This window comes from Hemitrygon akajei, chromosome 14 (genome assembly GCF_048418815.1).
Source record: "Hemitrygon akajei chromosome 14, sHemAka1.3, whole genome shotgun sequence".
Classification (NCBI taxonomy): Eukaryota; Metazoa; Chordata; class Chondrichthyes; order Myliobatiformes; family Dasyatidae; genus Hemitrygon; species Hemitrygon akajei.
In genome coordinates this window covers 63,767,774-63,795,457 of record NC_133137.1, presented here as the reverse complement: position 1 = coordinate 63,795,457, position 27,684 = coordinate 63,767,774, and the positions used below count along the sequence as shown (strand labels likewise).

At 44.1% G+C, this 27,684-nt stretch overlaps 1 protein-coding gene and 1 pseudogene across 3 annotated transcripts; both read left to right on the top strand.

The window, feature by feature from the left end:
• The first annotated feature begins 764 nt into the window (after positions 1-764).
• Positions 765-14,156, top strand: LOC140738190 (uncharacterized; annotated as a pseudogene).
• A 4,001-nt stretch (positions 14,157-18,157) lies between these two features.
• Positions 18,158-26,248, top strand: LOC140738639 (potassium voltage-gated channel subfamily A member 1). Of its 3 annotated transcripts, none has more exons than XM_073066243.1 (3): positions 18,158-18,175; positions 19,725-19,845; positions 20,146-26,248. In XM_073066243.1, exon 3 carries the CDS (start codon positions 20,446-20,448, stop codon positions 21,916-21,918), a length of 1,473 nt encoding a protein of 490 aa, XP_072922344.1. In that variant the 5' UTR covers positions 18,158-18,175; positions 19,725-19,845; positions 20,146-20,445; the 3' UTR covers positions 21,919-26,248. The 3 variants fall into 3 exon arrangements, with proteins under 3 accessions (XP_072922344.1, XP_072922342.1, XP_072922341.1); XM_073066241.1 differs by lacking the exon at positions 18,158-18,175 and adding an exon at positions 18,659-19,403 and having other exon boundaries at positions 20,336-26,248; XM_073066240.1 differs by lacking the exon at positions 18,158-18,175 and adding an exon at positions 18,659-19,403.
• Positions 26,249-27,684: the final 1,436 nt, after the last annotated feature.

Below are 27,684 nucleotides of genomic sequence, written 5' to 3'. Positions count from 1 at the left end.
CACCCTGAGGTCTCTGCCCCTTCCTACCCCTTGCTCCCTATGGGTTGTGCCTGCACCTGCCCAGGTGTTCTGTTGTTTGCCTGGGCCTCTGTGTTCCTGCCTGGGAGGCAGCCCTGCCCAGGAGTTATGCAGCTGCCCAGGGGACTCTGGGATCCAGCCTAGCCACGGACTGTCTCTCAGCCCCAGGATTACCTAGCATGCCCTGTCTCTTTTGCATGCCCTGGTCTCCCCATCTGGTTCTATCCTTTAGTTATTCCTGTCCTGCCCCTAGTACTTCAGTGCCTGTGTCCTGCACTTGGGTCCAGTCTCCTGTCCCCTTGTGCCAAGGCCTTGTATAGAAAGATTGGATAAATTGGTTTACTCTCATTGGAATGGAGGAGGCTGAGAATGACTTTGTAGAGGTTTATAAAATTATAAAGATCATATATAATACATTCAAAGTTTTTTTCACACCATGGGAAGCTAGAATCAGAGGGCGTAGATATAAGGTAAGGGGTGAGCAATTTAAATGCGATCTGGAGGATAGGTTTTAAAACAGATGGTGGCAATTATTTGCTATGAGTTGCCAGAGCATGTGAGAGAGGCAGATATAATTATAATATTTAAAAGTCACTTATGCTGACTAGTGGAGTAGTGGCATCAGCACCAGACTTCAAGGCGAATGGTCCTGAGTTCGAATCTGGCCAGCTCATTGCATGCTTTCCATCCGTTCAGGGTTGAGCATCGAGCTAGCAAATCATAAACAGCGGACAAATGCTACGGAAATGGCAAAAATGCCGCCTGATGTGCCACAAGGCGTGAAGAGGAACAACGATATAAGTAACTTAGATTGGTACTTGGGTAGGAAAGTTTAGTGGTATACAGGGCCAATGTAGGCAAATGGGAGCACCGTGGTCTTCCTGGACAAAGAGCCTATTTCTGTCGCTGTACGATTATGTGAATCTATGCATGCCCTGGTTACCTTCAGATTCTGGAATTCTTCCTGTAGATCTCAGAATCGCAAAGGTAAGTTCACAGTTTAAGAAAGGACAGGAAGAGAAAATACTGAAAGACTAACTTGATAGTCTGAAGTCAATGGTTGGGAAAATGCTGGAATTTACAGCAGCATCTTGGAAATGTGAGGAACAGAATAAATGGCAAGGGCTGGGGGTGTGCATTGTGGAAAAGTGGATGTAGGATATTTAGATTTTTGAACAACATTGAATGGGATCTTGAACAGGAAAGTTGATTAATGAGGTTTGGACATTCGGAACTGACGGTATTATGGTTTGGAAATTGGCTATTGACTGAACACAAAGAACAAAGGAGAACCAATGAAGTGTATTAAGTTGCCAGGTAGGGTACAAGAGAGGTCAGTGCTCAGGTTCCAGCTTTTCATCATCTCTATCAGCAAACTGGCTGAAGGGACGAAATGTATATTTTCAAGTTTGTTTCTATGATAAGCTATATGGGATTGTGTGTATGGAGGAGCTTGTAAAGAAGTTTCAGGACTACATGGATGATCTGAGGGAGTAGGTGAGCACATGCCAGATGGAATTTGTTGCCAAACAAATTGCATGAAACTGTAAAGCAGAGCACTTGTTAAATGTTGGGAGCTGGGTAGCATTGATGTTTAAAAGGATGAGGCATGCTTGTAAATAAGTTGCTGAAGGCCAACATGGGGGTGGGGTGCAGCAAGTGATTAGATGTGTAAACATTTTAACTTTCAATACAAGTGGATTTGAATACAGGAATAAAGAACAAGAGAAAATCCGCAGATGCTGGAAATCCAAGCAACACACACAATGCCGGAGAAACTCAACAGGCCTGGCAGCATCTATGGAAAAGGGTATTGTTGACATTTCAGGCTGAAACCTTTCAGCAGGACTAGAAAAAAGTAAGTGAGGAGTTGGATTTAGAAGGTAGGGGAGAGGGGAGGAAGAAACACATGGTGATGTGTGAAACCAGGAGGGGGAGGGGTGCAGTAAAGAGCTGGGAAATTGGTGAAAGAGATACAGGGCTGGAAAAGGGGAAATCTAGTAGAGGACAGAAGGCCATGGAAGAAAGTAAAAGGGGGAGGAGCACCAGAGGGAGGTGATGGGCAGTCAAGGAGTTAAGGTGAGAGAGGGAAAAGGGGATGGGGAATAGAGAAAGGAAGGGGGGCATTACTGGAAGTTTGAGAAATTGATGTTCAAGCCATCAGGTTGGAGGCAACCCAGATGGAATATAACATGTTGCTCCTCCAACCTGAGTGTGGCCTCATTGCAACAGTAGAGGAGGCCATGGATGAACATGTCAGAGTGGCAATGGGAAGTGGAAATAAATGGGTGGCTACTGGGAGATCCCGCTTTTTCTGGTGGATGGAGCACAGCTGCTTGGCGAAGCAGTCTCCCAATCTACGCTGGGTCTCACCGATATACAAGAGGCTACACCGGGAGCACTGGATACAGTAGATGATCCCAACAGACTCACAGATGAAGTGTTGCCTCACCTGGAAAGACTGTTTGGGGCCCTGAATGGTAGTGAGGGAGGAGGTGTAGGGGCAAGTGTAACAATTGTTCTGCTTTCAAGGATGAATGCCAGGAGGGAGATCGGTGGGGAGGGACGAATGGATAAGGGAGTAGCATAGGAAGCAATCCCTGCAGAAAGTGGTGGGGGGCAGGGAGGGAAAGATGTGCTTGGTGGTGGGATCCCGTTGGAGATGGCAGAAGTTATGGTGAACTCTGTGCTGGATGCGAAGGCTGGTGGTAGGTGAGGACAAGTGGATTCCTCTCCCTGGTGGTGTGGTGGGAGGATGGGGTGAGGGCAGATGGGCGCAAAATGGAAGAGATGTGGTTGAGAGCAGTGCTGATGGCGGAGGAAGGGAAGCCCCTTTATTTGAAGAAGGAGGACATCTCCTTCGTTCTGCAATGAGAAACCTCATTGTGAGAGCAGATGCGGCGGAGACAGAGGAATTGAGAGAAGGGGATAGCATTTTTAGAAGTAACAGGTTGGGATGAGGTATAGTCCAGGTAGCTGTGAGAGTCAGTGGGTTTGTAATGGACATCAGGGGGTAAACTGCCTCCAGAGATAGAGAGATTGAGTAAGGGGAGGGAGTGTCAGAAATGGACCAGGTAAGTTTTAGGGCAGGGTGGAAGTTGGATGTGAAGTTGAAGTCAGTTAGCTTGGCATGGGTGCAGGAAGCAGTACCAATGCAGTCGTCGATGCAGCACAGGAAGTGACACCAGCGCAGGCTTGGAACTCAGACTGTTCCACATAGCTGACAATCAGGCAGGCATATCTGGGACCCATGCGGGTGCCCATGGCTACACCTTTTGTTTGAAGGAAGTGGGAGGAGCCAAAGGGGATATTATTGAGAGTGAGGACAAGTTCCGCTAGACGGAGGAGAATGGTGGTGGAGGGGAACTGGTTGGGTCTGGTGTCCAGAAAGAACAGAAGAGCTTTGAGACCTTCCTGGTTGGGGATGGAGGTGTATAGGTACTGAACATCCATGGTGAAAATAAGATGCTTAGGGCCAGGGAACTTGAAATCATTGAAAAGATCAGGAGTGTGTGAAGTGTCATGGATGTAGGTAGGAAGGGACTGAACTGGGGGGATAAAGTTGAGCCAAGATATGCAGATATGAATTCAGTGAGGTAGGAACAAGCTGAAATAATGGGTGAACCTGGACAGGCAGGTTTGTGGATCTTGGGGAGGAGGAGGAAATGGAAGGTGTGGTGTGCAGGAACTATGAAGTTGGTGGCGGTGGACGGAAGATCTCCAGAGTCAATAAAGTTGGTGATGGTGTGGGAGACAATGGTCTGGTGCTCCTTAGTGGGGTCCTGTTTGAGGGGTAAGTAAGAGGAGGTGTCTGAGAGTTGTCACTGGGCCTCAGCAAGGTAGAGATCAGTCTGCCAGGCTACTACAGCATCCCTTTATCTGCAGGTTTGATGGTGAGGTTAGAATTAGTGCGGAGCAGGCAGAAAACCAGAGCGGGGTGTCCAGGAAAGAAGAGGGAGGTTGAAGACAGGAGAAGGGGGGGGGGGGGTCATCAGTTCGGGGTGGGGAGTCCTTGCCAAAGAAGTAAGCCCAGAGATGGAGGTGGCAGAAGAAATGCTCAGCATCATGGTGGGTGCGGAACTCACTGAGGTGTGGGCGCAGGGTGACAAAGTTGAAGTCCCTACTGAGGACTGCCTCAGAGAGGGGAAGGTCAAAGGGAATATTGAAGACCCGGCACAGATGAGAGCTGGGATTGGAGGGGAATAGGCGGTTGGTGGTGTCAGAGGAGAAGGGAGGGTTGGGGTGTTCAGGGAAAGTGGGGTGAGAGGCTGGATTGTCCAAGGGCCCAAAAGCTGGCGGTGGGACTGCAGAGTGGGCTGGGGGAAGGGGAGACGGGGTTGGGGGTGTTCCAGTGGCAGTGTGTGAAGAGCCGGCCTGGAAATGCTGTTGGTCAAGGCAGCAGGTGTCACGATCTGGGGACATCCATACCTGCCAGCATTGGAGACGGCTGATTCTGTGGTCGGTAGCCGGGTGATCTTCCGATCCTTGCAAGACCTGAGAAAGTCGAAGAGCCAGCGATTGAAAGTGTGGAGCCGGCAGAGGATAAAGTGCAGACCAGTCCATTGAAGGCAGGAGAGAGAGATCCCCAGAGTTGTGGAAGTGACTGGGAAAGGGACCACAGGTACCTCCTCCTGGTGGAAAGCATGAATAAAGAAGCCCTTTTGTGATAGTGTGGCACCTTGGTGAAACTGCATCTGGGGTATAGTCTGCAGTTTGTTCTTACCTGAGTGATAGGAAAAGATTGGAGAGATATGGACCAAATACGAGCCAAAGGGGTACCTTGGATTGGAATCTTCAACAGCATGAACCAGTTGGTCCAAAGGGTCTGTTATATGTGCTGTATGACTTCATAAAGGATGCAGTTGCTATCAAGGAAGTGTCACAAAAAGTAAGTTTATATTTTCTGGATGGTGAATTTCAGGAGACATTGAGTAGACTGAAGATGCACTCTGTGTTGCAGAAGAATGAGAAATATACACTTAAACTGTCTGACAGGCTACATGCAGGGTAAATTTTTCCTCAGGCTGGGGAATCTGGGACCTGGGTACATTTTCAGAAGGAACAGGCTATCTAGAACTGAGGTGAAGAGAAATTTCTTCACTCAGAGGGTAGTGAACCTTGAAATTCTCAATCGGGTGGGGAAGAGGGTGCTGTGGTGACTGTGGAAGCTCAATCATTGTGATCATTTAAATCACTATCAACAGTTTTTTCTGGACATTAAGGGAATCGAGGGATGTGGGGACAGTGCAGGAAAATGGTAGAGACCAACCATGCTCTTAATGAATGGCCGCACCGGTTGGAAGGGCTGCCTGGCCTACTCCTGCTGGGATTTTTTATGTTCTAATGTTCTTCGTGAAAGGTCCGAAATTAACCTTTCATGGAGTCGCCTGAAGCCTTACAAAATAATGCTCTCTATTTTTTCCAGACTTATATTGGGTTATTGTTGGCCACTCTGCTGCTCAGCATCTATTTCCAATCCACAAACAATGGCCAGCAGATCTTCCACAGATGAACCACAGAAAACTGGCCATTTAGCTCCAGCAAATCACTCAATGAAACTGCAAATGAGCCCCAGAATTGATGACCATCTGGAACCCCTAAGTGGTATACTGCCACCACCATACCTGCTTTGGAACCAAGCAGATGGCCTCTCTGCAATCCCTTTGGAATTCAGAGGGAATATCCAAGCTGGAGAAGGGCAAAGCTATTACTATATTGAGAAAATTGTAAAAAAAAAAGTTAATGCAGAAGCCTGTCATTCAACCCAATTCTATATGGGTGTTTGCTTTTACTTGAGCCATTTACTAAAACTCAATTTAAATAAAAATCAAAAGAACTGTAAAATGAACTCCTGTATCAAGATTAACTCCACTTTGTATAATCTCAATTCCCACGCTCTCGATGTTGTTCTCTGTTATCTGACTATTATCATGAACGACATTGAAAACTTCTATCAAGTGAACTGTAGTTACCTTGAGGAAAATTTTTCATCTTGATAACACTCCAATCTATTTTGCATCCTTGCCATTCGGTTTACATCTCTTCTGTAATGGTGCATCCTCAGCTGAACACAAAATACCAAAGTGGAAAAGATCGAGGCAGTTCATTCTGTGGAATCCATCCTTGACCATTTCAAATGTTCCACTCCACTGCTCTCTCCCCATAACTCTTCAATTTTATTTTTCATTTCAGTAACAATCCAGCTCCTGCTGAATTTCTCCTTCATTACTCCCCAGTATTGTATTCTCTATTCTAGCCACACATGGTGTAGATACGTTTTCCTCCTGTCACATTGGCATGTTCAACATTGTGTGCATGTATTTCAGCAATATCCTTTATGGCTTCATCATCTAGCATTCTTGTTTTAATGATCTGTTTATCTCCATCTTGTGCTTTTCCATGTGATTTAACAACTTGATTTGTAAGACGTGTATTTATATAGTGGTTTTCATGACCTCAAAGCATCTCAGTTTTATAGCCAGCCAATACTCTGGCACAGTCTCTGTTGCAATATAAGAAATATAATGGCCAATTTGCATGGAACAAGGTCCCAGCATCTCCAATAAAATAATGACCACATTATTTTAGTACTATGGTTAAGACACACATAATGGTTGAGACTCTCTGTGCTTCAACAGGACCATGGGATATAGAGGTTTCATGGGGCTTAATTCTTCTATCTGATACTGTCTTTGAAAGAGCTGCTCAATATTTCATTGTCATGTTGCATATTTTAGGACAATATAACTTTGATTTTGTTTGAGGAGGCAAGAGGGAAGATTGAAGAACGGAACATATTTTTCTGTCAGTTTAGTCTCTATTTGTGATATTCTTGACCTAATTTATCGCTTTTTAAGATTCCGGGCACAATCCAGGACACAATACTGGCTTTCACCACTGTGAGAGGTGCATTCACTCATATGTTTGAATTGTGGCCTTATTTGCTTTCCTGGCTGACTTAAAGGACCCCAATGCATCACTCAGAGAAAAAGCAGCAGAGGACAACCTGAAACATGAGAAATTCTGCAATGCTGGATATCCAAAGCAACACACCAGGAACTCACCAGGTCAGGCAGCATCCATGGGAATGAACAAACAGTTGATGTTTCAGGCTGAAGATTCTTCTTCATTGCTGAGGTCAGCCTCAGAAAACTGGTTAATACTCTGAGTGAACATTATCAATGTAAGTTTTTTGGTCATTATCACATTGCTGTTTGGAGACATTTTCTATTTGCAAAATGGATACCGTATTTACTGTAGTCTTCAAAAGATTGCACTTTAAAGGTACGCCTTTCCTTGTTAAACTGATGATGGATTTCTGGAAAGGGATGCATTAAGTTCTACATAAATATAGGTATTTCTTCCTTGTCTCTGTGGGTTTTAGCAAAGTGTCACAGGTTACGTGACACAAGCTCAGAAAAGCAAAAGGCCACAAGGTCCCAGAGATCCAAAGTTAGGTTAGTAGCAGAAGGCAAATGCTGATGGTTGAGGAGTACTTTCATGATTGGAAAGCTGATAGTAGTGGAGTTCATACTGGGTGTTGATAGTGGTGATAATGAAATGGCATATAGGAGGAAGACTGAAAATCTCATTGAATGGTGCCACAACAATCTCTCAAACAACATCAGCAATACCAAAGAGCTGATTATCAGCTACAGGAGGAAGAAACTGGAGGTCTGGAGGCCAATCCATATTGGGGGATAGGAGATGGAGAGGGTCAGTTGTTATGCCGTTGGCCCCCTCCTTTGTGAAAATCGCAAGAACTCTAGTTAAGGGGGGGGGGTCAACTGACCCGAGAGAGAGACGTGCGAAAGACCACGTTCTTCCAAGATGCAGAATAAAAAGTGACTTTGACTATTGTCTCATGGAGACCACCTGAAAAGCCCTCGGGCAAAGTGGGCTGGTTGAGAGAGAGATCGCATTACCTGCAACTTGATTGACACCTGCGACCCCGTGAAGAAGTATAAAGGCGGGTCTGAGGGGAGGACCCTCAGACGCACCAAGGAGACACCAAGGAAGCATGATACCGATTCCCGTGGGAGCGGGAAGCCATTTTTTTTTAGGAGGCCACGTGCGTCAGATTCCGGATCGGGAATCTGTGGCTGAAGCCAAAGGAAAATCGCTTTTAGCTAACAACTGATTCCAGGGAATTGTTTCGCAAAGACAACGGGCAAGTGTTTTTCTTTCACCAGTCCTCTCTCTCTCCAACACGTGAAATGCCAGCGGTTCCCAAACGGAAAAGACTGCAGATTTCTAAGTGACTTTAATATTCAATTGGACTCAGTATTACCCCTAGACAACTATAGAGCTTATTTCTGATTAATTATTATTACACCGGTGTTTTAGATTGAGTATTGACGACGTATATGATCTGAATGTTTTGTATTAACCTTACGTTTGTGCCCCTTTTTGAATAAAACGTTTGAAAATAGTAGCATCAGACTCAGCTGATCCATCTATCTTTGCTGGTAAGTTACCTGGTTACGGGGTTTTCGTAACACAGTAAATTTAAATTCTTTGATGTTAACATATCAAAGATCACTCCTGGAATTAGCAGGTGAATGCCACCACAGACAATGCTTCTAATTTCTGATAAGTTTGCATAGTTCAAAGGTAAAAGTTCAAAGTGAATTTATTATCAAAGTACATATATATATATACAGAGCCTCTAAAATGTATTCACCCCCACCCCCCTCCCCGGAAGTTTTCATGTTTTATTGTTTTACAACATTGATTTAAGTTTGACACTGATCAACAGAGAAAGACACTTTTGTGTCAAAGTGAAAGTAGATCCCTACAAATTGACCTAAGTGAATTAAAAATTAAAAAAACACGGAATAATTTATTGGGTAAGTATTCACCCCCCCCCCCTTTAATATGACACACCAAATCATCAGTTATGCAGCCAATTGGTTTTAGAAGTCACATACTCAGTTAAATGGAGATCTGTTTTCGGAGACCAGTGAGCAGTCAAGGCGTTTCAATTGATTGTAGTAAAAAAACACCTGTATCTGGACGGTCCAACTGCTGGTGAGTCAGTATCCTGGCAAAAAATACACCAAAAGAACACTCCGAGCAACTCCATGAAAGGGTTATTGAAAAGCACAAATCAGGAGATGGACACAAGAAAATTTCCAAGTCACTGAATATCCCTTGGAGTACAGTTACATCAATCATCAAGAAATGGAAAGAATATGGCACAGCTGTAAATCTGCCTAGATCAGGCCATCCTCAAAAACGGAGTGACCATGTAAGAAAGGCACTAAGATACCTATGACAACTCTGGAGGAGTTACTTGGTTCGGTGGCTGAGATGGGAGAGACTGCGCATACAACAACTGTTGCCCGGGTGCTTCACTATTCACAGCTTTATGGGAGAGTGGCTAAGAGAAAGCCATGGTTGGAAAAATCGCATATGAAATCTTAGATACAGTTTTCCAGAAGGTATGTGGGAGACTCTGAAGTCAGCGGGAAGAAGGTTCTATGGTCTGACAAAGCCAAAATCAAGCTCTTTGGCCATCAGACTGAATGCTGTGATTGGCATAAGCCAAACACCACACACCATCAAAAACACACATCTCTACCATGAAGCATAGTGGTCATGCTGTGAGGATGTTTCACTGCAGCGAGCCCTGGAAGGCTTGTGAAAGTTCAGGGTAAAATGAATGCAGCAAAATACAGGGGAATCCTGGAGGTAAACCTGATGCAATCTGCAAGAGAACTGCAACTTGGGAGAAGGTTTGTTTTCCAGCAAGACAATGACCCCAAGCATTAAGCCAAAGCCACACAGGAATGGTTTTAAAACAACAAAGTTAATGCCCTGGAGTGGCCAAGTCAGAGTCCTCCATCCAATTGAGAATCTGTGGCTGGACTTGAAAAGGCTATTCACTCATAATCCCCATGGAAAATGACAGAGCTTGAGCAGTTTTTAAAGAAGAATGGAGAAATATTGCAGTGTCCGGATGTGTAAAGCTGATAGAGACCTATTCACATAGACTCAAGGCTGTAATTGCTGCCAAAGGTACATCCACTAAATACTGACTTGAAGGGAGTGAATACTTATGCAATCAATTATTTTGGTTTTATATTTGTAATTAATTTAGATCACTTTGTAGAGATCTGTTTTCACTTTGACACAAAAGAACCTTTTTCTGTTGAGCTGTGTCAAAAATGCCAAATGAAATCCACTGTGATTCAATGTTGTAAAACAATAAAACATGAAAACTTCCAGGGGGGGGGGGGGGGTGAATGCTTCTTGTAGGCACTGTATATGTTAGCATTCCGAGAGTAGTCCTGAGATTCGTTTTCTTTCAGGCATGCATGGTAAGTCCAAGAAACACAATGGAATCAATGAAAGATTGCACCCAACAGGATGGATAAACAACCAATATGCAAAGAACAATAAACTATGCAAATACAAACCAGAAAATAATAAAAAAATAAATAAATAAGCAATAACTATCGAGAACATGAGATGAAGAGTCCTTCAAAATGCGTCCATAGGTTGTGGGAGCAGTTCAGTGATGGAGCGAGTAATGTTGAATGAAATTATCCTCACTGGTTCAAGAGCCTGATGGTCGAGGGGCAGTAACTGTTCCTGAATCTGGTAGTGTAGGTCCTGAGGCTCCTGTACCTTTTTCCTGATGGAAGCAACAAGAAGGGAACATGGGCTGGGTGTTGGGGACCCTTGATGATGGAGACTGCCTTCCTGAGACAGCTTTCTATGTAGATATACTGAGTGGTGGCGAAGGCTTTACCCTAGATGGACTGGGCCTTATCTAACACTGTTTTAGGACTTTCTGTTAATATTGAGCCATAATCCAACCAGCCAATATACTCTCCGCCACACATCTATCAAAGTTTGTCAAAGTTTTAGATGTCATGCTGAAACTTCGCAAATTTCTATGGATGTAGAGGTGCTGCTATGCTTTCTTCATAATTGTACTTACATGCTGGTCCTATGTAAAGACAACACCAAGGAATTTAAAGTTGCTGATGCTCTCCACCTTTGATCCCCCAATGAGGACTTGCTCATGGACCTCCGGTTTCCTTCTCCTGAAGTGAATAATCAGTTCCTCATTCATGCTGACATTGAGTAAAAGGTTGATATTGTGGCGCCACTCTGCCAAGTTTTCAATCTCCCTCCTACAAGTTGATTTATCACCTCCTTTGATTCGGCCATTGACAGTGGTGTCATCAGCAAACTTAAATATGGCATAAGAGCTGTGCTTAGCCTCATAGTCATAAGTATAAAGCCTTGTGAATCACCAGTACTGATGGAAAAATGTGAAGGGGATGTTGTTGTCAATCTAAACCGACTGGGATCTGCAAGTGAGGAAATCGAGGTTCCAATTGTACAAAGAGGTATTGAGGCCAAGTTCTTAAAGATGATTGATTCGTTTTGAGGGGACGATAGTATTGAATGCTGAGCTGTAGTCGATAAGAGCATCCTGATATATGTATCTTTGCTGTTCAGTTGTTCCGAGGTTGAGAGAAGAGCCGAAGGAATGACATCTGCTGTGGACCTGTTGTGATGGAAGGCAAATTAAGTTCTCAGGCAAGAGTTGATGTGTTTCTTCACCAGTCTCTCAAAGAACTTCATCACTAGACATGAGTGCTTCTGGATGATAGTTATTGAGGCAGGTTAATCCGCTTAGGCACCAGATTAATTGAAGTGTTCTTGAAGCAAATGGGTACCTCAGACTGCTAAAGCAAGGGGTTAAAGATATCAGTGAACTGCAGCCAGCTGATCAACAAGGGTTTTTACAAGATCTACAAGCAGTGCCCAAGGCTCCTTGTGCGACTCTGGAAGATCTTAAAGGTGATCTGGTGGAGAGGAAAGGTCGCTGCTCAGTGGAGGCAAGAGGAGGGTGACTGGATACCAAAAGAAGAGGATTCAAGCAAAATTGAGCAGTTTCATATCATCTCACTGCTCAGCGTTGAAGGGAAGATCTTCTTTAAGATTGTGGCCCAACGTTTAACTGAGTTCTTCTTGAAGAATGGATACATAGACATCTCAGTACAGAAGGGGGGAGTCCCAGGAGTACCTGGCTACCTAGAGCACACAGGAGTGGTGACCCAGCTCATCCGGGAGGCAAGGGAAAACAGAGGAGATCTTGCTGCACTCTGGCTAGACCTAACTAATGCCTATGGATCCATCCCACACAAGCTCATTGAAATAGCACTGACAAGACACCATGTTCCAGAGATGATCTGAAACCTCATTCTGGACTATTAAAGCAACTTCAGGTTGAGAGTCTCCTCAGGGTCATGAACATCCGCCTGGCATCGGCTGGAGAAGGGCATAATCACTGGCTGCACAATCTCAGGGTCACTCTTCTCATTAGCCATGAACATGACTGTCAAGTCAGTGGAGGTGGAAGGTAGAGGCCCCATGTCCAGATCTGGCACTCAGCAGCCCCCATAAGAGCATTCATGGACAACCTGACGGTGATGGCAACATCCGCCCCTGGGTGCAGATGGCTCCTTCAAGGGCTAGAATGGCTCATCTCATGGGCAAGGGTGAGCTTTAAACCAGCCAAGTCCAGGTCTCTGGTCCTGACGAAGGGAAGAGTGGCCAACCAGTTTCGCTTTACTCTGGGCAGGATCCAGATTCCAATGGTGATAGAAAAACCAGTCAAGAGCCTTGGCAAGACCTTTGACAGTTCCCTGAAGGACACAGCTGCAGTTCAACAAACCAGGAGCGACTTGATAACCTGGCTCACTGCGATTGACAAATCGGGGCTTCCAGGAAAATTCAAAGCCTGGATGTACCAATATGGAGTCTTGCCAAGGCTACTCTGTCCCCTTCTAGTCTACGGGGTGCCAATGCCAACAGTGGAGGCTCTAGAGAAGACCATCAGTCAGTTTCTCTGGAGGTGGTTGGGCTCCCCCGGACGTTAAGAAGCATTGCCCTGTATGGGCATTCCACCAAGTTGCAGCTCCCCATCAGTGGCCTATCAGAGGAGTTCAAAGTCACTCGAGCCAGGGAGGTTATGATGTACCAAGACTCCTCTGATGTTAAAGTTGCTTCGGCAGGGATCCGCGTAAAGACCGGAAGGAAGTGGCAGGGACAGGAAGCTGGCAACAGAGCAGAGGCAGGGCTGCGGCACAACATTTTGGTAGGCACTGTGACGGTGGGGCGGGCAGGACTGGGTTGGTTTTCTAAACCACCCTACGACAAAACCCGCAGAAAGGAGAAGCGTCAACTGGTTCAGGACGAGATACGAGCAGAAATGGAGGAAGATCCATGCAGTAAGATGGTCAGCATGTACAAACAGGGTGCCTGGACTAGATGGGAGCATGCAGAACCTCGCAAGCTCACCTGGACAGAGCTCTGGAGAGCCCAACCATTGCACATCAAGTTTCTCATCCAATCAGTCTATGATGTTCTCCCAAGCCCGGCCAACCTGCACAAGTGAGGCATGGCAAACACTCCAGCATGCCAATTGTGCTAGAAGAGGGGCACTTTGGAGCATGTCCTTAGCTGCTGTCCGAAGGTGTTGGGGGAAGAGCGATATCGCTGGCGCCATGACCAAATCCTATGGTCTCGGTCAGACGCAATCAGCACAGCGATTCAAGACAGCAAAAATCAGCACGCTCCGAAAGAGTCCATCACCTTTATTAGAGCGGGGGGAGAAGGCTCAACATCGGCCTAGCTCCTCGGGAGGGCATCTTGCCACTGCATGAGACTGGCAGCTCCAACTCGACCTAGGGAGGCAGCTCAAATTCCCAGAGATCATCGCAGCTACTCCGCTCCACCCGGACATGGTGTTAATATCGGAGTCTACAAAGCAAGTGGTCCTGCTGAAACTTACTGTCCCCTGGGAGACCGGATTGAAGAGGCCAACGAGCGCAAGAGGGCTAAATACACCGATCTTGTTGCAGAATGCTGGAGCAATGGCTGGAGAGCTCGCTGGGAGCCAGAGCTTTCCTGGCCATTCATTACAGCGGACTCTTAAACTCCTTGGAGAAAAAGGCCTGCAGTGCAGAAGAGCCACCAAGAACATTCTGGAGGCTGCTGAAAAGGCCTCGCGGTGTCTGTGGATCCGGAGGGGGGTCCCGTGGATTAGTGCGCCACTTGGACACAAATCGGGGGCTGATCATCCCCGGCTGGGTCGCCCAGGTGAGGGTGTCTGATGAGTAAAGACCCGAAACATCCAACGGCTCCGGGTTCACCACTGAAGACGTGTCCAAGTAGCACCAGGAGGTGTATTCTACAACCTTGGTACTTGGCCAGGTGCCCCATCTGGGCTGAATGTTTTCCACTGTTTCACTATCCTGAAGGATGCTCTCACATTGGCCTCAAAGACTGAAATCACAGGGTCATTGGGAAGGCTGTGGGAGTTTCTCCATGTTTTGATGGACAAAGCAAACATAGAAGGCATTGAGCTCACCTGGGAGCGAAGCCTTGTTGCCACCTATGTCGCTTGGTTTCACTTTATAAGAGGGTATAGCAATAAAGCTCTGCCACAGCTATCGAGCATTTTTCAGTCAACGTTTCGGGCCGAGACCCTTCGTCAGGACTGAAGAAGGAGGGGGCAGGGGCCCCATAAAAAAGGTGGGGGGAGGGTGGAAAACCAATCAGAGGAAAGATCAAGGGGTGGGGGAGAGGAAGCAGGGAGGGGATAGGCAGGAGAGGTGAAGAAGCAATGTAAGGGGAAAGCACTATGGGTAGTAGAAGAAGGCAGAATCATGAGAGAGGTTGATAGGCATGATAGGCAGCTAGAAGAGGAGACAGAGTGAAAGTGGGATTGGGGAAGGGAGAGGGAAGGAATTCTCCAACTTCCGGTAATTCCCTCCCTCTCTCCTCCCCCATCCCCATAAACTGCAGTCAGGTGAACTCTCTTGGTAAGTGGAATGCTCAGCACTGAATCATTAGATGTTCCAGGCTGGGAGAACAAGAGTGTGACAAGACAGCTATGTCTGAACATCACAGAGAGTTTATCATGAAACACAGACCCCACACCTTCTGCCTTCTCCAAATCAGCAGTCCAGTCCACCTTGTAAATCAAGAAGCCTTTAGTTCTTACTGACATAGGCCAAAGTGTGTCCAAAGTGAGCCATGAACCGTGAAACACAAAACAGCAAATCGTCATTTCCCCCTTCGATCCTCATTCTTATCTCCAGTGATAATACATCTATTAACAAATTGTAGATTTGGCATGTCACCAACAACAATGATAAACTTCCATTGGCACACAGCCGATATCATAACTGGTTGTAACATGGCCTAGTAGGGAAACACGAATGCCCAGCAAAAGAAAAGTCTACAGAAAGTGGTGGATAGAGCCCATATATGAAGACAAAGTCCTCCCCAACACTGAGCACTTGGAACAAAGCTACAAGAATGCTGCATCGATCATCAAAGACTTTCATTGTTACCATGCCCTCTTCTCACTTACACCATTGAGCAAGAAGTGCAGAAGCCTTATGTCCAGGTTCAGTAACAGTTATAACCCGACAACCATCAGGCTCGTGAACTTGCATGGATAGCTTCATTCACCACTACTCTCAAAGACTCAAAGCATGTATAAATTGTACAACCTTGAGATTTGTCTGCTTACAGGCAACACCAAAACAAGAAACCTGAAAGAGCCCAATTGAAACAAAATAAAGACCAACAGCCAATGCACAGAGGAAGAGAAAAAACACAAACCTTGCAAACAATAGAAGCGAGCGACAGCATTCCGAACCAAACTGAGTCCTTAGATCCAAATCTCTGGAGCAGCCCAGAATGGGGTAAACCGCCGCAAAGCTTGCAGACACGACGCGTAGCAGTCGAGGCAGTCTCACAACCTCAGAGTGAAATTGGCCCGGCCCTCTCTCAAATCCCAACGCCCTGCCTTTCCAGTCTATGTGGGCTGGCATTTAAATTGTCCAAACAGCAGATCATGCTTCGCATAAGGACCAGGGCCCCATCACAGTGATACGCTCTGGGCATTGACCTCGCCACCCAGTCCGAAGCCATTCTCGACCTCTCCAAATTGGCTTGGCGCTTAGAGCGATCCATCCTTGCACGCGGGTTAGTTGGACGGGCATCAAAACTCCTCCTCTCTGAATTGCTCACTCCAACTCCACCTCTGATCCTGTTTTGAACACATTACATTTTGGCTTTGTAACGCACCAGTATGGCTCATGCCTCCAATCGGGTTCACCTTCACTTGCTTCTTTATTGTTTGCAGTGATAGTTTACCATTATTTACTTTGGAAAAGTGTTATTAGTAATGTTCTGGTCAAATTTCTTGCTTTTTGAACTACCAGTAGGCTGTTGCCCACCTTCAGTAGCACATCTTAAACTGGAATCTGAATTGCTTCTATGATCTACAGACTCACTTTCAAGGACTCTTTTTAACTCATGTTCTCAGTATTATTTCTTTATTCACCCGAGTTTGCCTTCTTTGGTGCATTGGCTATATGCCTGTCTTTGTTTATTATAGTTTTTGATAATTCCTCTTGTATTCCTTAATTTTCCTATAAATGCATCCAAGAAAATGAATCTCAGGGCGGAAATCCCTCCCTGGGGTGGTGGTAGAGGCCGATACATAGGGGACATTTAAGAAACTCTTAGATGGGCACATGGATTATAGAAAAATTGAGGAATATATAGGAGGGAAGGGTTAGATTGACCCTAGAATAGATTAGAAGGTTGGCGCAACATTGTGGGCCGAAGGGCCGGACTGTGTTGTAATGCTCTGTGTTCTATTTACAAATGGTAACATATATGCACTTCGATAATAAATTTCATGCTAACACCTTGGCTTTTTGTGATATATATCAATGATTTAGACTCAATAGTAGGAACCATGATTGAAAAGCTTGCAGTGATACAGCAGTTGGTGTGTGGTCAAATGGAAGAAAGCTGTAGATTGCCGGGATTTATCAAGTTGGGCAGATAATTAGAAAACAGAGCTAATTTCTAAGTTGTTTAAGGTAACGGATTTGTGTAGGTAATTAAAGGAAGGGAATACACAATTAATGATAACAGCTGAGAAAGATAAAGGAAATAGCTGTGGTTCACAGGTAGCTGGGCATTACCAGAACAGGAAGACAAGGCATGCAGGACACGTTACTTTAGTGGCTGAGGAGAAGATTATGAGAAAGATCATACTCAAAAGATATCCAACAGTCGATAGGCCACAGCCAGAATACCACAATAAATGAGAATTTAGCTGGCTATCAAAGTGACTAATAACAATGTTATTAGGAACCTTGGACATGAAAAATGATTGCTGAGACTGGGAGAGTCTTCTCTAGGATGCATTAATATACTGATGAGGCCAACATAAGGTGAATGGGAGTGATCTGGTTTCTGGCAGCTGGGGAGCATTGGCTTAAAGTTAAATAAAGTTAGCATTAACAGAGATTTTGGTGGGAGGGTGGTCTCCACTTATTGCTTGGAAAGAAATGCAGAAATCTCAATGCATTAAAAAAAATATAAGGATGATTAACTGGGAAGTGGGAATTGGGGTTTGCTTTACCGAACATATATACCTCTTAATTTATCTTGAACTGAATAATTCCTGGGCCATATCAGAGGATGCATATTGGCGGGTCCATAGGCACATAAAATATTGCCCCTTGTTCAATGAGTTTTTTTACTACATCATTACTGCCAGCGCCGATTTTTTTTTAATAAAGCGGATTAATAACTGAATTCCAATTCCACAGCGGCCATTTAAACTTAGCTCTCTGGATTTTTGGTCCAGTAATTTAAACGCTGAACCCACCTTATGCTGTTCAGCAGCAGATGGACTCTAAGTGTGTCATATATTTGTATAATTCAATTATATTGTGTATATAAATCGGTGTTACTGCTTATTGCAGACAGGCCTTAAAAAAAAACAAAAAAGAGGTCTATCTCCGGGTGGGTTTCCTACCGTTGCCAGCTGATTCTGGACACAATCCCAGAATTACTAACAAGTTATCTCCCGCTTCCAATATCCCGCCTCAAAGCTCTCATCATTGGCTGCCTCCTTCCCTTGCTAATTGGATAGTAAACGGTCTCCTCATTATCCCATTGGAAGATTCATGGCTGTCTGTCAAACAGCCATCTTTGCCTCCTCCAATGCTTCACCGCCAGATCAAAACAAATTGAAAGAAAATTAGAGGAAAATAGTTGCTGCCGCCACATGACCCGTCACTCCGGGTTACTTTCGGTAGCTATCTGAGAATTATTTCTTTCTAATATCTACGGGGCTGGGGGGTGGGGGTGGCGGAGAGGGAATCCCCAGCGATCACAGGATACACTGGGCATAGGTCCCATATGCTCTTGTGACCCTTGTTTCAGCACTGTTTTAAAAAAAAATATTGTTTGCAGTTGAGAGGATTCAGAATTAATATAATATCTTAACTCTAAATCTCCTGCAAATAGATATCAAGCTGTTATGGTGTAGGAGATGGCAAACTCCAATATTAGGGCAACGTCGATTGTCAACAGCCAAATTACATAAGTGGAGAAGCGTTTGACTGTTGAGCCCGGCAATGGGTCTTTCCCTTTTAATTGTCGGGATGTTGTCAGGTGTGATTGATTTGCAATTGCATATTTAAACAAAGTATGGGCTTATTGAAGTTTATGCGATCGGAATACAAAAGCAGGAGCATTTTTATTTTAAAATATCTTGATGCACCAATGAAATCCCACTTCTCAAGCTCCCCATACTTCAGTGAAAACGCAGTCAGCGTTCTCTTAGCGATGTTACCCAAATTCTGCGGAATATGCACAATTTTGTTTTATCTTAAAAATAATGCGCGTTGCTAATCTTATAAAATAATAATTGATTGTACAAAGAAGAGCGAGCATCCCCTGTAACTTCACAATAAATGTGAGCAACCATGCTACTGCTTTGAATGTCTGGTACAGTAAATGGTCCTTATTTTTCCTCACGGTACCTGCGGGCTGAACTCGCGATGCAGTGATTGGGTTCCAAGGTTTGCCACAGTACGTTGCAGTCAAAGGAACATTGTCGTAAAATCCAGCTAAATGATGCAGCAGTTTTGATGTTTATGATGCGGATTTTTGCGAGTGTGGTCGGCGTCGTGTGCAGTGAGGATCTTACCGGGCAGGCTGCACTGCGTCTAATATGTCTCGATTACCTCTGTGAGAGATAGAAAGAGTTGTGTTATAGGAAGCGGCAGTCTTCGCCGCAATGTGGATACTGCTTTGCTCGGGCTGTTAGATTGCTGTCCGTAGGACGGTGCCCTGGTTACACTCCACAAAGCACTTCTTCTCCTGGCTTCTTTTTGCTGATGCTGCAATGTTAAGGGATGACTAGAGCGGCTGGCTGTAATACATTCAGCCCTCCACACTGCACCACATGATATTTCAACAAGGGGCCAGGACACTGGACCAAGAGATTGTTTCCCGTTACCAGCCATGAAGCCCATGTGCGTAATCTAATGATCTTCTGTTTGTGTGTGTTGTGTGTGTGTGTCTGTATGTGTGTGTGTGTGTGTGCGCGCGCGCGCGTTGTGTGTGTGTGTGTGTGTGTGTGTGTGTGTGTGTGTGTGTGTGTGTGTGTGTGTGTGTGTGTGTGTGTGTGTGTGTGTGTGTGTGTGTGTGCACTTTAACTGCTGTTGTTTTAGAGTCGCGCTTTAGCGACTTCTCAATCTCAACCGAATCGCTTCCTGCAGCAGCAAACGTTAGGAACCAGATGAGTTGTAAATAGTGTCGGTCCAATGTAATATAGGTTATTAATATTTCAACAGATCTCATGCACGGATAGCTGTAAACCGATATCCACATTAAGGAAGGGTAGAAGGTACCCAGGAGGAGAGTTTTGCATCGCTCCGAGGCTTGGTCGCATTCCTGTCCCCCTTTACTTGTCAGGTAAGGGTTTAATCCCCCCTCCCGACACACATACACTCCAAGAGAAGCCCTGCGGTTGCAGAGTACCTCCTCCTCCCCTCCTATCTGAGTACTGCAGCTGTTTTTTTTCTCTCTATAGCGAAAGCCACTCAGTGCCTAATGCGAAGATGGGAGATCGGGGCTGCCTGAGAACTCTGTAGCATTGCATGAGCTGCACTCGTATAGACCCCCCCCCCATCCCTCCAGCTTTATTTTTAGTGTTCTTTTTGCCCACTTTTGTCAAGCTGAGTTCTGTTTTATGTTAACGTTTGTGTTCCGCAGCACCTCGCCCCCGAGGTGAAGGGAAAGCGCCACGGAATTTGCTGAATTACCGAGATCACTTGGAAACGTTTGAGCCCCACAATGTTCAAGTCAGGTCGAAAGCCCAGAGCGACCCTTTAGCCCGGCCAGACCTATCTACCCACTATCCACCCGCACTCCTTCCCTTGCCCCCCCTCCCCGCCCTCTACAGAGTTTTGCCTCCGAATGTCCGATCGCGGGGGAGAAGCAGCCAGTGAATCGGACCAAGCCAAAGCCTCCCATCGCCTCGGCGCGCCTCTCTGAAGCAAGCCGGCCACCAGGATGACCGTGATCGCCGGCGACAACTTGGACGAAGCGTCGGCCCTGCCCGGCCACCCTCAGGATAGCTACCCACGGGACAATGACGACCATGAGTGCTGCGAGCGAGTTGTCATCAATATCTCGGGGCTGAGGTTCGAAACCCAGCTGAAGACCCTTGCCCAATTTCCCAACACGCTGCTGGGCAACCCCAAAAAGAGGATGCGCTACTTCGACCCTTTGCGCAACGAGTATTTCTTCGACAGGAATCGCCCCAGCTTCGATGCCATCCTCTACTACTACCAGTCGGGCGGCCGGCTCCGCAGACCGGTCAACGTGCCGCTGGAGATGTTCTCGGAAGAGATCAAGTTCTACGAGCTGGGCGAAGAGGCGATGGAGAAATTCCGCGAGGACGAAGGCTTCATCCGGGAAGAGCAGCGGCCCTTGCCCGAGAACGAGTACCAGCGCCAGGTGTGGCTGCTGTTCGAGCACCCGGAGAGTTCGGGACCGGCCCGGGGCATCGCCATCGTGTCGGTGATGGTCATCCTCATCTCCATCGTCATCTTCTGTCTGGAGACTCTGCCCCAGCTAAAAGACGACAGGAAACGCACAATGCAGGTGGGCAACAGCACTATGGCGTACAAGTCCAACATCCTGACTGACCCCTTCTTCATCGTGGAGACCCTGTGCATTATCTGGTTCTCCTTCGAGCTCATCGTCCGCTTTTTCGCCTGCCCCAGCAAAGCGGAGTTTTTCAAGAACATCATGAACTTCATCGATATTGTGGCCATCATTCCCTACTTCATCACGCTGGGCACCGAGCTGGCGGAGGAGGAGGAGGGCAATGTGAGCGGGGAGCAGGCCACCTCGCTGGCCATCCTGCGAGTCATCCGACTTGTCCGGGTATTCCGAATCTTTAAGCTGTCCCGGCACTCGAAAGGCCTCCAGATTCTGGGGCAGACTCTCAAAGCCAGTATGAGGGAGCTGGGACTGCTCATCTTCTTCCTCTTCATCGGAGTCATTCTGTTCTCCAGCGCTGTGTTTTTCGCAGAAGCCGACGACCCAGAATCCCACTTCTCGAGCATCCCGGACTCTTTCTGGTGGGCGGTGGTGTCAATGACCACCGTGGGTTACGGGGACATGTACCCGGTCACCATCGGGGGCAAGATCGTGGGATCCCTGTGCGCCATCGCCGGCGTGCTGACCATCGCGCTGCCCGTGCCCGTCATTGTGTCCAACTTCAACTACTTCTACCACCGGGAGACCGAGGGGGAGGAGCAAGCTCAGTACCTGCACGTTAGCTGCCCGAACATCGCCTCGGACAGCGAACTGCGAAGCCGCAGCTCCTCCACCATCAGCAAGTCGGAGTACATGGAGATCGAAGAGAATGTGACCAACAGCATAGACAATTTCAGAGAAGCAAATCTCAGAACTGGCAACTGCACTGTAGTGAACCAAAACTGTGTGAACAAAAGCAAGCTGCTGACAGATGTTTAAACATCTGCGGGCTCGGTGGCGGAGGCCTCGCTTTCCAGATACTGTTCCTTGTATTGGCTTTGTTGACCTCCTTAAATGCGTTGTTGCATTGCAGTTATGCTAAGCGAATTAAGCTTTCAGAATTACGTGGAAGGTATATTTTCATTTATTTTTAAATGGCTTTCTTTCTCCAACTACGTGACGAAGGAGATCTTTTTCCGGATCCATTCACGTGAGCAAAGGTACATTCTTTAAAAAAAAAGAACTTGTTCTGATAACTGCTCGCAAACCTTGAATGGAAGTTTTTAACAGTTCATTTACTAATACCAATGCATGTGTTAAGGGACGATTCTGCAAACTGCGCCGTGCATCCAAACAAAGATCGCGAACGAACAAAAGCACCAGATCCCGGAGTTTTGGTGAAACGTGCAAGTGTCTGCGGCTTTCCAACCACTGATGAATTTTTCATTGCGAAAGGTGATTGTTCAGGTCTGCTTATATTTTAAAAAAAATATATACATCGCCGTCCTTTATTCTGGAGAACAAGTGACTGCTTTCTGACATGGCAACGAATCGGTTGAAAACACTTCAGTGTTGCAATTTTCAGATAATGGCAACCCATGTCCTTCCAGGACTGAACTTTCAAAAGGCCCATTTCCGATAGGATGTGAAAAGCATAATTCAAGACACAAACCCCTAAAGCAACAGCATGCCTTGATATTCATCATTCACTTTTGTCTGGCATGCCTCGAACATTACCTCAACCACCAGGAAACAAGTCTGCGTTTTAAATTATATTTCTGGAGAGTTAGTTCTCATTTGCTTTCACCAAAAGTGCAATGGCTTATTTCATTTATTATTTCCAAGCACTCACGGCCTGAATGTTAACTTGTATGAGGTAGAGTAACTTTAGATCATAGCATGTTCAACTACTTAACATTATGCCCTATTCGGGAATGGTAACATGTAACCCACTATAACTTATGCATGACGTTAGGTTACAAAAGAGATTTGAACTGTAAGGATTGATTATCGAGGGACCTGATGATTTTCCTGCAGAATTTCAGGGAAATGAGTTGGTTCACGTCCTAACAATGCTCAAAATATCGTGCTATCAGCCCAGTTACTTACGGGGAAACGGAAAACGTGAAAACAGGATAGATAATGTATATACTTATATATGACATAATTTAATTTAAATGGAACTAATCACACTGATAAGAAAGCATGCCTTTGGTGCATTTTAACAGAATGTAAATGTAAAATATATGTAAATGATGAATCCAAGCCATTCATCTCCTGATTTATCCTCATTGATAAAATACTTTTAGTTTAAGCTTCCCTATTCATTAAGGCCGAAACTCAGTAAATTACTTAGTTAGTTGTTAGTGCCTTTTAAATCCTTCACTCCTGGACTGTTGGAAGTGCCTCCATACACAAAAAATGATTGAATGAGATGACTCCATAGAAACCCTTTTAATCTGTTGCACAGTGAAAATTTACCACCTCACTTCCTCTTGACAGTCTGGGGCGGAATTCTGTTAAATCTGTGAGCGCTAATGGACAGTTATTTTGATGATAAGTTTGTGGAGAGACATTTCAGATGGTTCTGCAGATCTAAGCCAACTGGTGAGAGAGAGAGGAGGAGGAATTCCACTCACCTCAGCAAATGGACACTGCAGCTGCTGAAGTATTTTTGGAACCTCTTTGATGTCCCCAGCAATTAAAGATTTGAACAAATTGTTACACTAAAACACTAAAAACATGTTACCTTCTTCTCTTTCTGCCCACCTGCATAATCTGCAATATACCAAAAAGGAAAATGAAGTTTCCTCAGCAGACTACCTCAGTTTTAGTTTGATGAAAGGACTGTTTTATTGTGTGGCTCCAAGCTGAGGGGATTCTTTTCTTTTGGTTCTTCTGAATTCACATAAACAATGATTTAAGTGGAGGTTTATCATCGAGTTATTTTCCTATCATATTTTGTGGAGCCGTATTTTCAAGTCAGTTTCAGTGCTTACATATGTTGCCAACATCTCTAGTTTAGCCAGTCACTCTCCATAGCCTAATTGTAATGCAGAAACTTGTCACAGCTCACTTTGACATGCTACTTAAGCCCAGAAGCTCTCAAAGATATCATGAAACATCAATATTTGGAGAACTGTATGGCAATTTCCCAAAGACCCGGAGAAACAAGCGTTACATTTTTGTAATTAAAATCATGCAACTCTTGAGCAGAGGAACCTACCTGGATATGGTTGTGTTAATGGAAGACACCACTTGCTGTCTAAGGATAATACAGACTGAAACAACTGGATGACACACAATTAACTTCCAAAAGGAATGATGGGTTGATTATAAATTGTACTTTCTTGAAAATCTCAGGAATGCAAAGGAAAAGGATTTGACTAAGAATGAAGCTACTCCAATTTTATGTGACTGAATTAGTTGAGACAACTGAACTGAGAGTATAATTGAAAGTTGCGCCGAGGAATTTTGAATAACTCTTGAACTACGTTTGCTGTTGGCAACAGGGCATTAACTTCTTCATTTAGAATATGTAAACCACCCATACTCTGGTTGTCCCGATCCTTCCACATCACATAAACCTTGAGGTAGGACAAAATTTTCCCCTGTGTTAAATGACTTTAATACTGCACTTAATAAACAGCAATAAATGATCCAATGCTGCAGAACTGCTTTGATAAAAATCTATGTGGCTTCTGGCAGCTCATGCTTACTTTAGCAATTGAGTTTCTAGTTTTTGGGAAATTGCACCTTAGGTTAACATTTATCTGCATGTGATTGAGAAGTGTGCTGCATGCAGTTTTTTGATAATGATGGTTCTGAAAACCAGTGGGATGGGTTAGGGTTTGGTGATGTTTATTTATTACCAAAACAGCTAAGTACAAGATATGGCTAGAGAGAAAAGCTGATGTAATATAGGCATGTCTTTCTGGTTATAAAGTTTTGGTAAATACTCCTAATTCAGGGCCAGCTTGGCAAAGGTATTGTATATAGGCCTGAATGTACACAAGGCGGCTGGTTCTGAACAAAGTCATGAAAGAGCCTCTTCTCTTTTTATAATAGAATCATTAATAATATTAGTGAAAATGAAGAAATTCAATATAACAAGGACTGCTGTCTTGGTGTAACGTTTCATTAAATTATTTTGCCCAGTTTAAAGTGGTTTGCACTGAATAATATGCATTAAAGTGACATGATTAAAACGAGGAACTCTGTCATTTGTATCTGAGGTAAAATTTGTATTCATTTGATCGAAGAAGTGAGTAAGAGAGAGAGAGAGTGGGAGACAAAAGTGTGATTGTGATGCTGCTGCACAAACTATTGCTGATGAGCACATTTCATTTCAGCTCAGCAATAAATGATGGAGGCCTTCAGTTTTAAGTGTTGTTAGAATTACAATTTGAATATATTTTCAGCCTTGATCTGATATTTTATACATGTGAGGACATATAGGTTTTTTATTCTCTTTAATCAAACCTGTAATAAGCCAGATTTGCACCACATGAAGTCAAGGTTTATTTGGTGTGGTCCAGGTGCCACATTAGAGGCTTTGCACCTAGTTTGATAAGATAATATTGGGCGTTGAAGTAGAGAATAAAAAAAAACTTAAATCCTAAGTACTGTCAAACTTTCATTTAGCATAAAAATGCACTTTAAAATTCAGCACAAATTGCCTTAACAGGTACATTGATCTTAAAAGTGAAAAGAGGTTCTGCAGCCTGTGTACCATCAGGTCCAGGGCTTTCAAGTTTGAATGGTTATAGTATTGCTATTGTCATTTACAAGTGATATCATTTTGAAAACAATTATTATGTTGTCAGGCTTGTTTATTTCCAGTTTAGGGATGTCATAATACTTTGATTCACCAATATATTTTGATTCATAAATCCTCATATTCATAATACATTCATTAATATTCCTCCAGAAGGACAATATAAAGATCATGGTAATTCACTATGTGAATTATAACATGAAAGGAAATGTCATTCTATCAATTGTGATGGGTTATATTTCTAAAGAAATGGTAACTTTGACCAGATTTATTCCAATTTTCCTATAGAAATGATAGTTAGTTTGAAGTTGAATATTATACTATCAAAACATATTATGACATCCCTGCTCAATGGGATATAATTGATTCAATTTTCTGATTTACTATTAATTTGCTTGTTTACTGTCATAATCATACCTATAATTTGGGTTTTTAAAGTAATTGCTATTTAAAAGTATAGTTCCTTGCCCGATGCAATCTGCTCAATGTATTAATCATTTTACCTTCCCCTTCAACCAAATAACAAATTAAAGATGAATTTCCAGGCTCTGATTCAGCTATGTCCTGACTGGTTATTTTCAATAAAATCATTAGTGTACAGCATATATTGGCAATGTATGATCTGAAACTAATAGTGTGTGCAGTATACTAATAATATGTCATTGGGCCACATGCAAAATTCGTTTGTATCCATTCAACCTTACAGCTGCTTTAAGTTCATATCAGTGAGAAATATTTTTTTTGAAGCTGAGCTAGATTTTAATTTTTTTAAATCTTTTATGAATGAAATAGATCAAGACTATTGTGTGCATATTTCTACTGACTCTGACTTGTAAATCTGGGTTAATTAAAATAAATACTGTGTAAAATAACATGTTCTCTGGAAGTCATCCCTTCCAAAACAATACAGGCTAGCACATCACAGAGAGCTTTATGTGGTGGAAGACCTGTGGCATGAGCAAGCTTTGATGTTCTTTTGTGTGAGTGAAAGACTACCATATTTTGCAGTCTCGGGTAAGGTTTTCAGTTTTATTTTATAATATTATGGTGCTACTTGTGTGCAAGAACTTGGTTTACAAAATATTTTTTTAAAAGTTTCTTGATCCTTACATTTGTTTAATTCAGAGGTTAAAACATTTACTCCTTTCACATTAAATGATTTTACACTGCAGTGGTAGTATGAATGATATCTGAAATATAGAGATCACTTTATCCAGTTTTCCTGCCTTTCTCTCTTAGTCTTCAGCCTACACTTTTAATTCTATTATATGCCACAAATTGTTTCATTTGTCAGTGCTTGGGTAGGAAGTCATTGCAACCAATCCATCTCCTCTGTGGTTGTTCACGCAGGCTCTGTTCCCATTAACACTACTGGATAATAATCTGATTTCTTAGATGAGTCTTTACCACAAACCGCACTCCCCATCTCACCACCCCTCAAGGTTACCTTAGTCATTATCAGCACAGACCAGGAATGATAGAATTCCAAATTTTGTAATTCAGTGATGTATTTTTAGGCTATTTTTTGCAACAGTAACTCATTGTTTCTTTGGGGTTGGGGCTCACTCACAAAGGCATCTCTAACACTGAATACAGTGGATTCCAGTTCATTGGGAACCATTGGGACCGATACATTTTGGCCCAATTAAGCGGCTTCCCCACTTATCAAAATTCCCTGAAAATAGTTAAAATGTATAAAAAAGACAAACTACCATTTAACTGAGTAACAATTTATGTACGTAAATGAAAAACAGAACAAATTAGAACACTACCAATACCTCTAAAGTACTATAAAACTGTGTATTAGTTCCTAATAGCTATCGACAGAGGAATTTATCTGCTGCGTTCTTATGATTGACTATAAGTAAACAAAACCAACACAAGCACCCAGTGCAGATAATGGACTGCCTTCATACAATGCTTTAGACCAGAGGGGTTCCAACCTTTTTTTGCCATGGACCAATACCATTTAGCAAAGGGTCCATGGA

Bases quoted from the DNA above. Each gene is read 5' to 3' on its own strand.
- LOC140738639 (XM_073066243.1), top strand. From the start codon at position 20,446: ATGACCGTGATCGCCGGCGACAACTTGGACGAAGCGTCGGCCCTGCCC.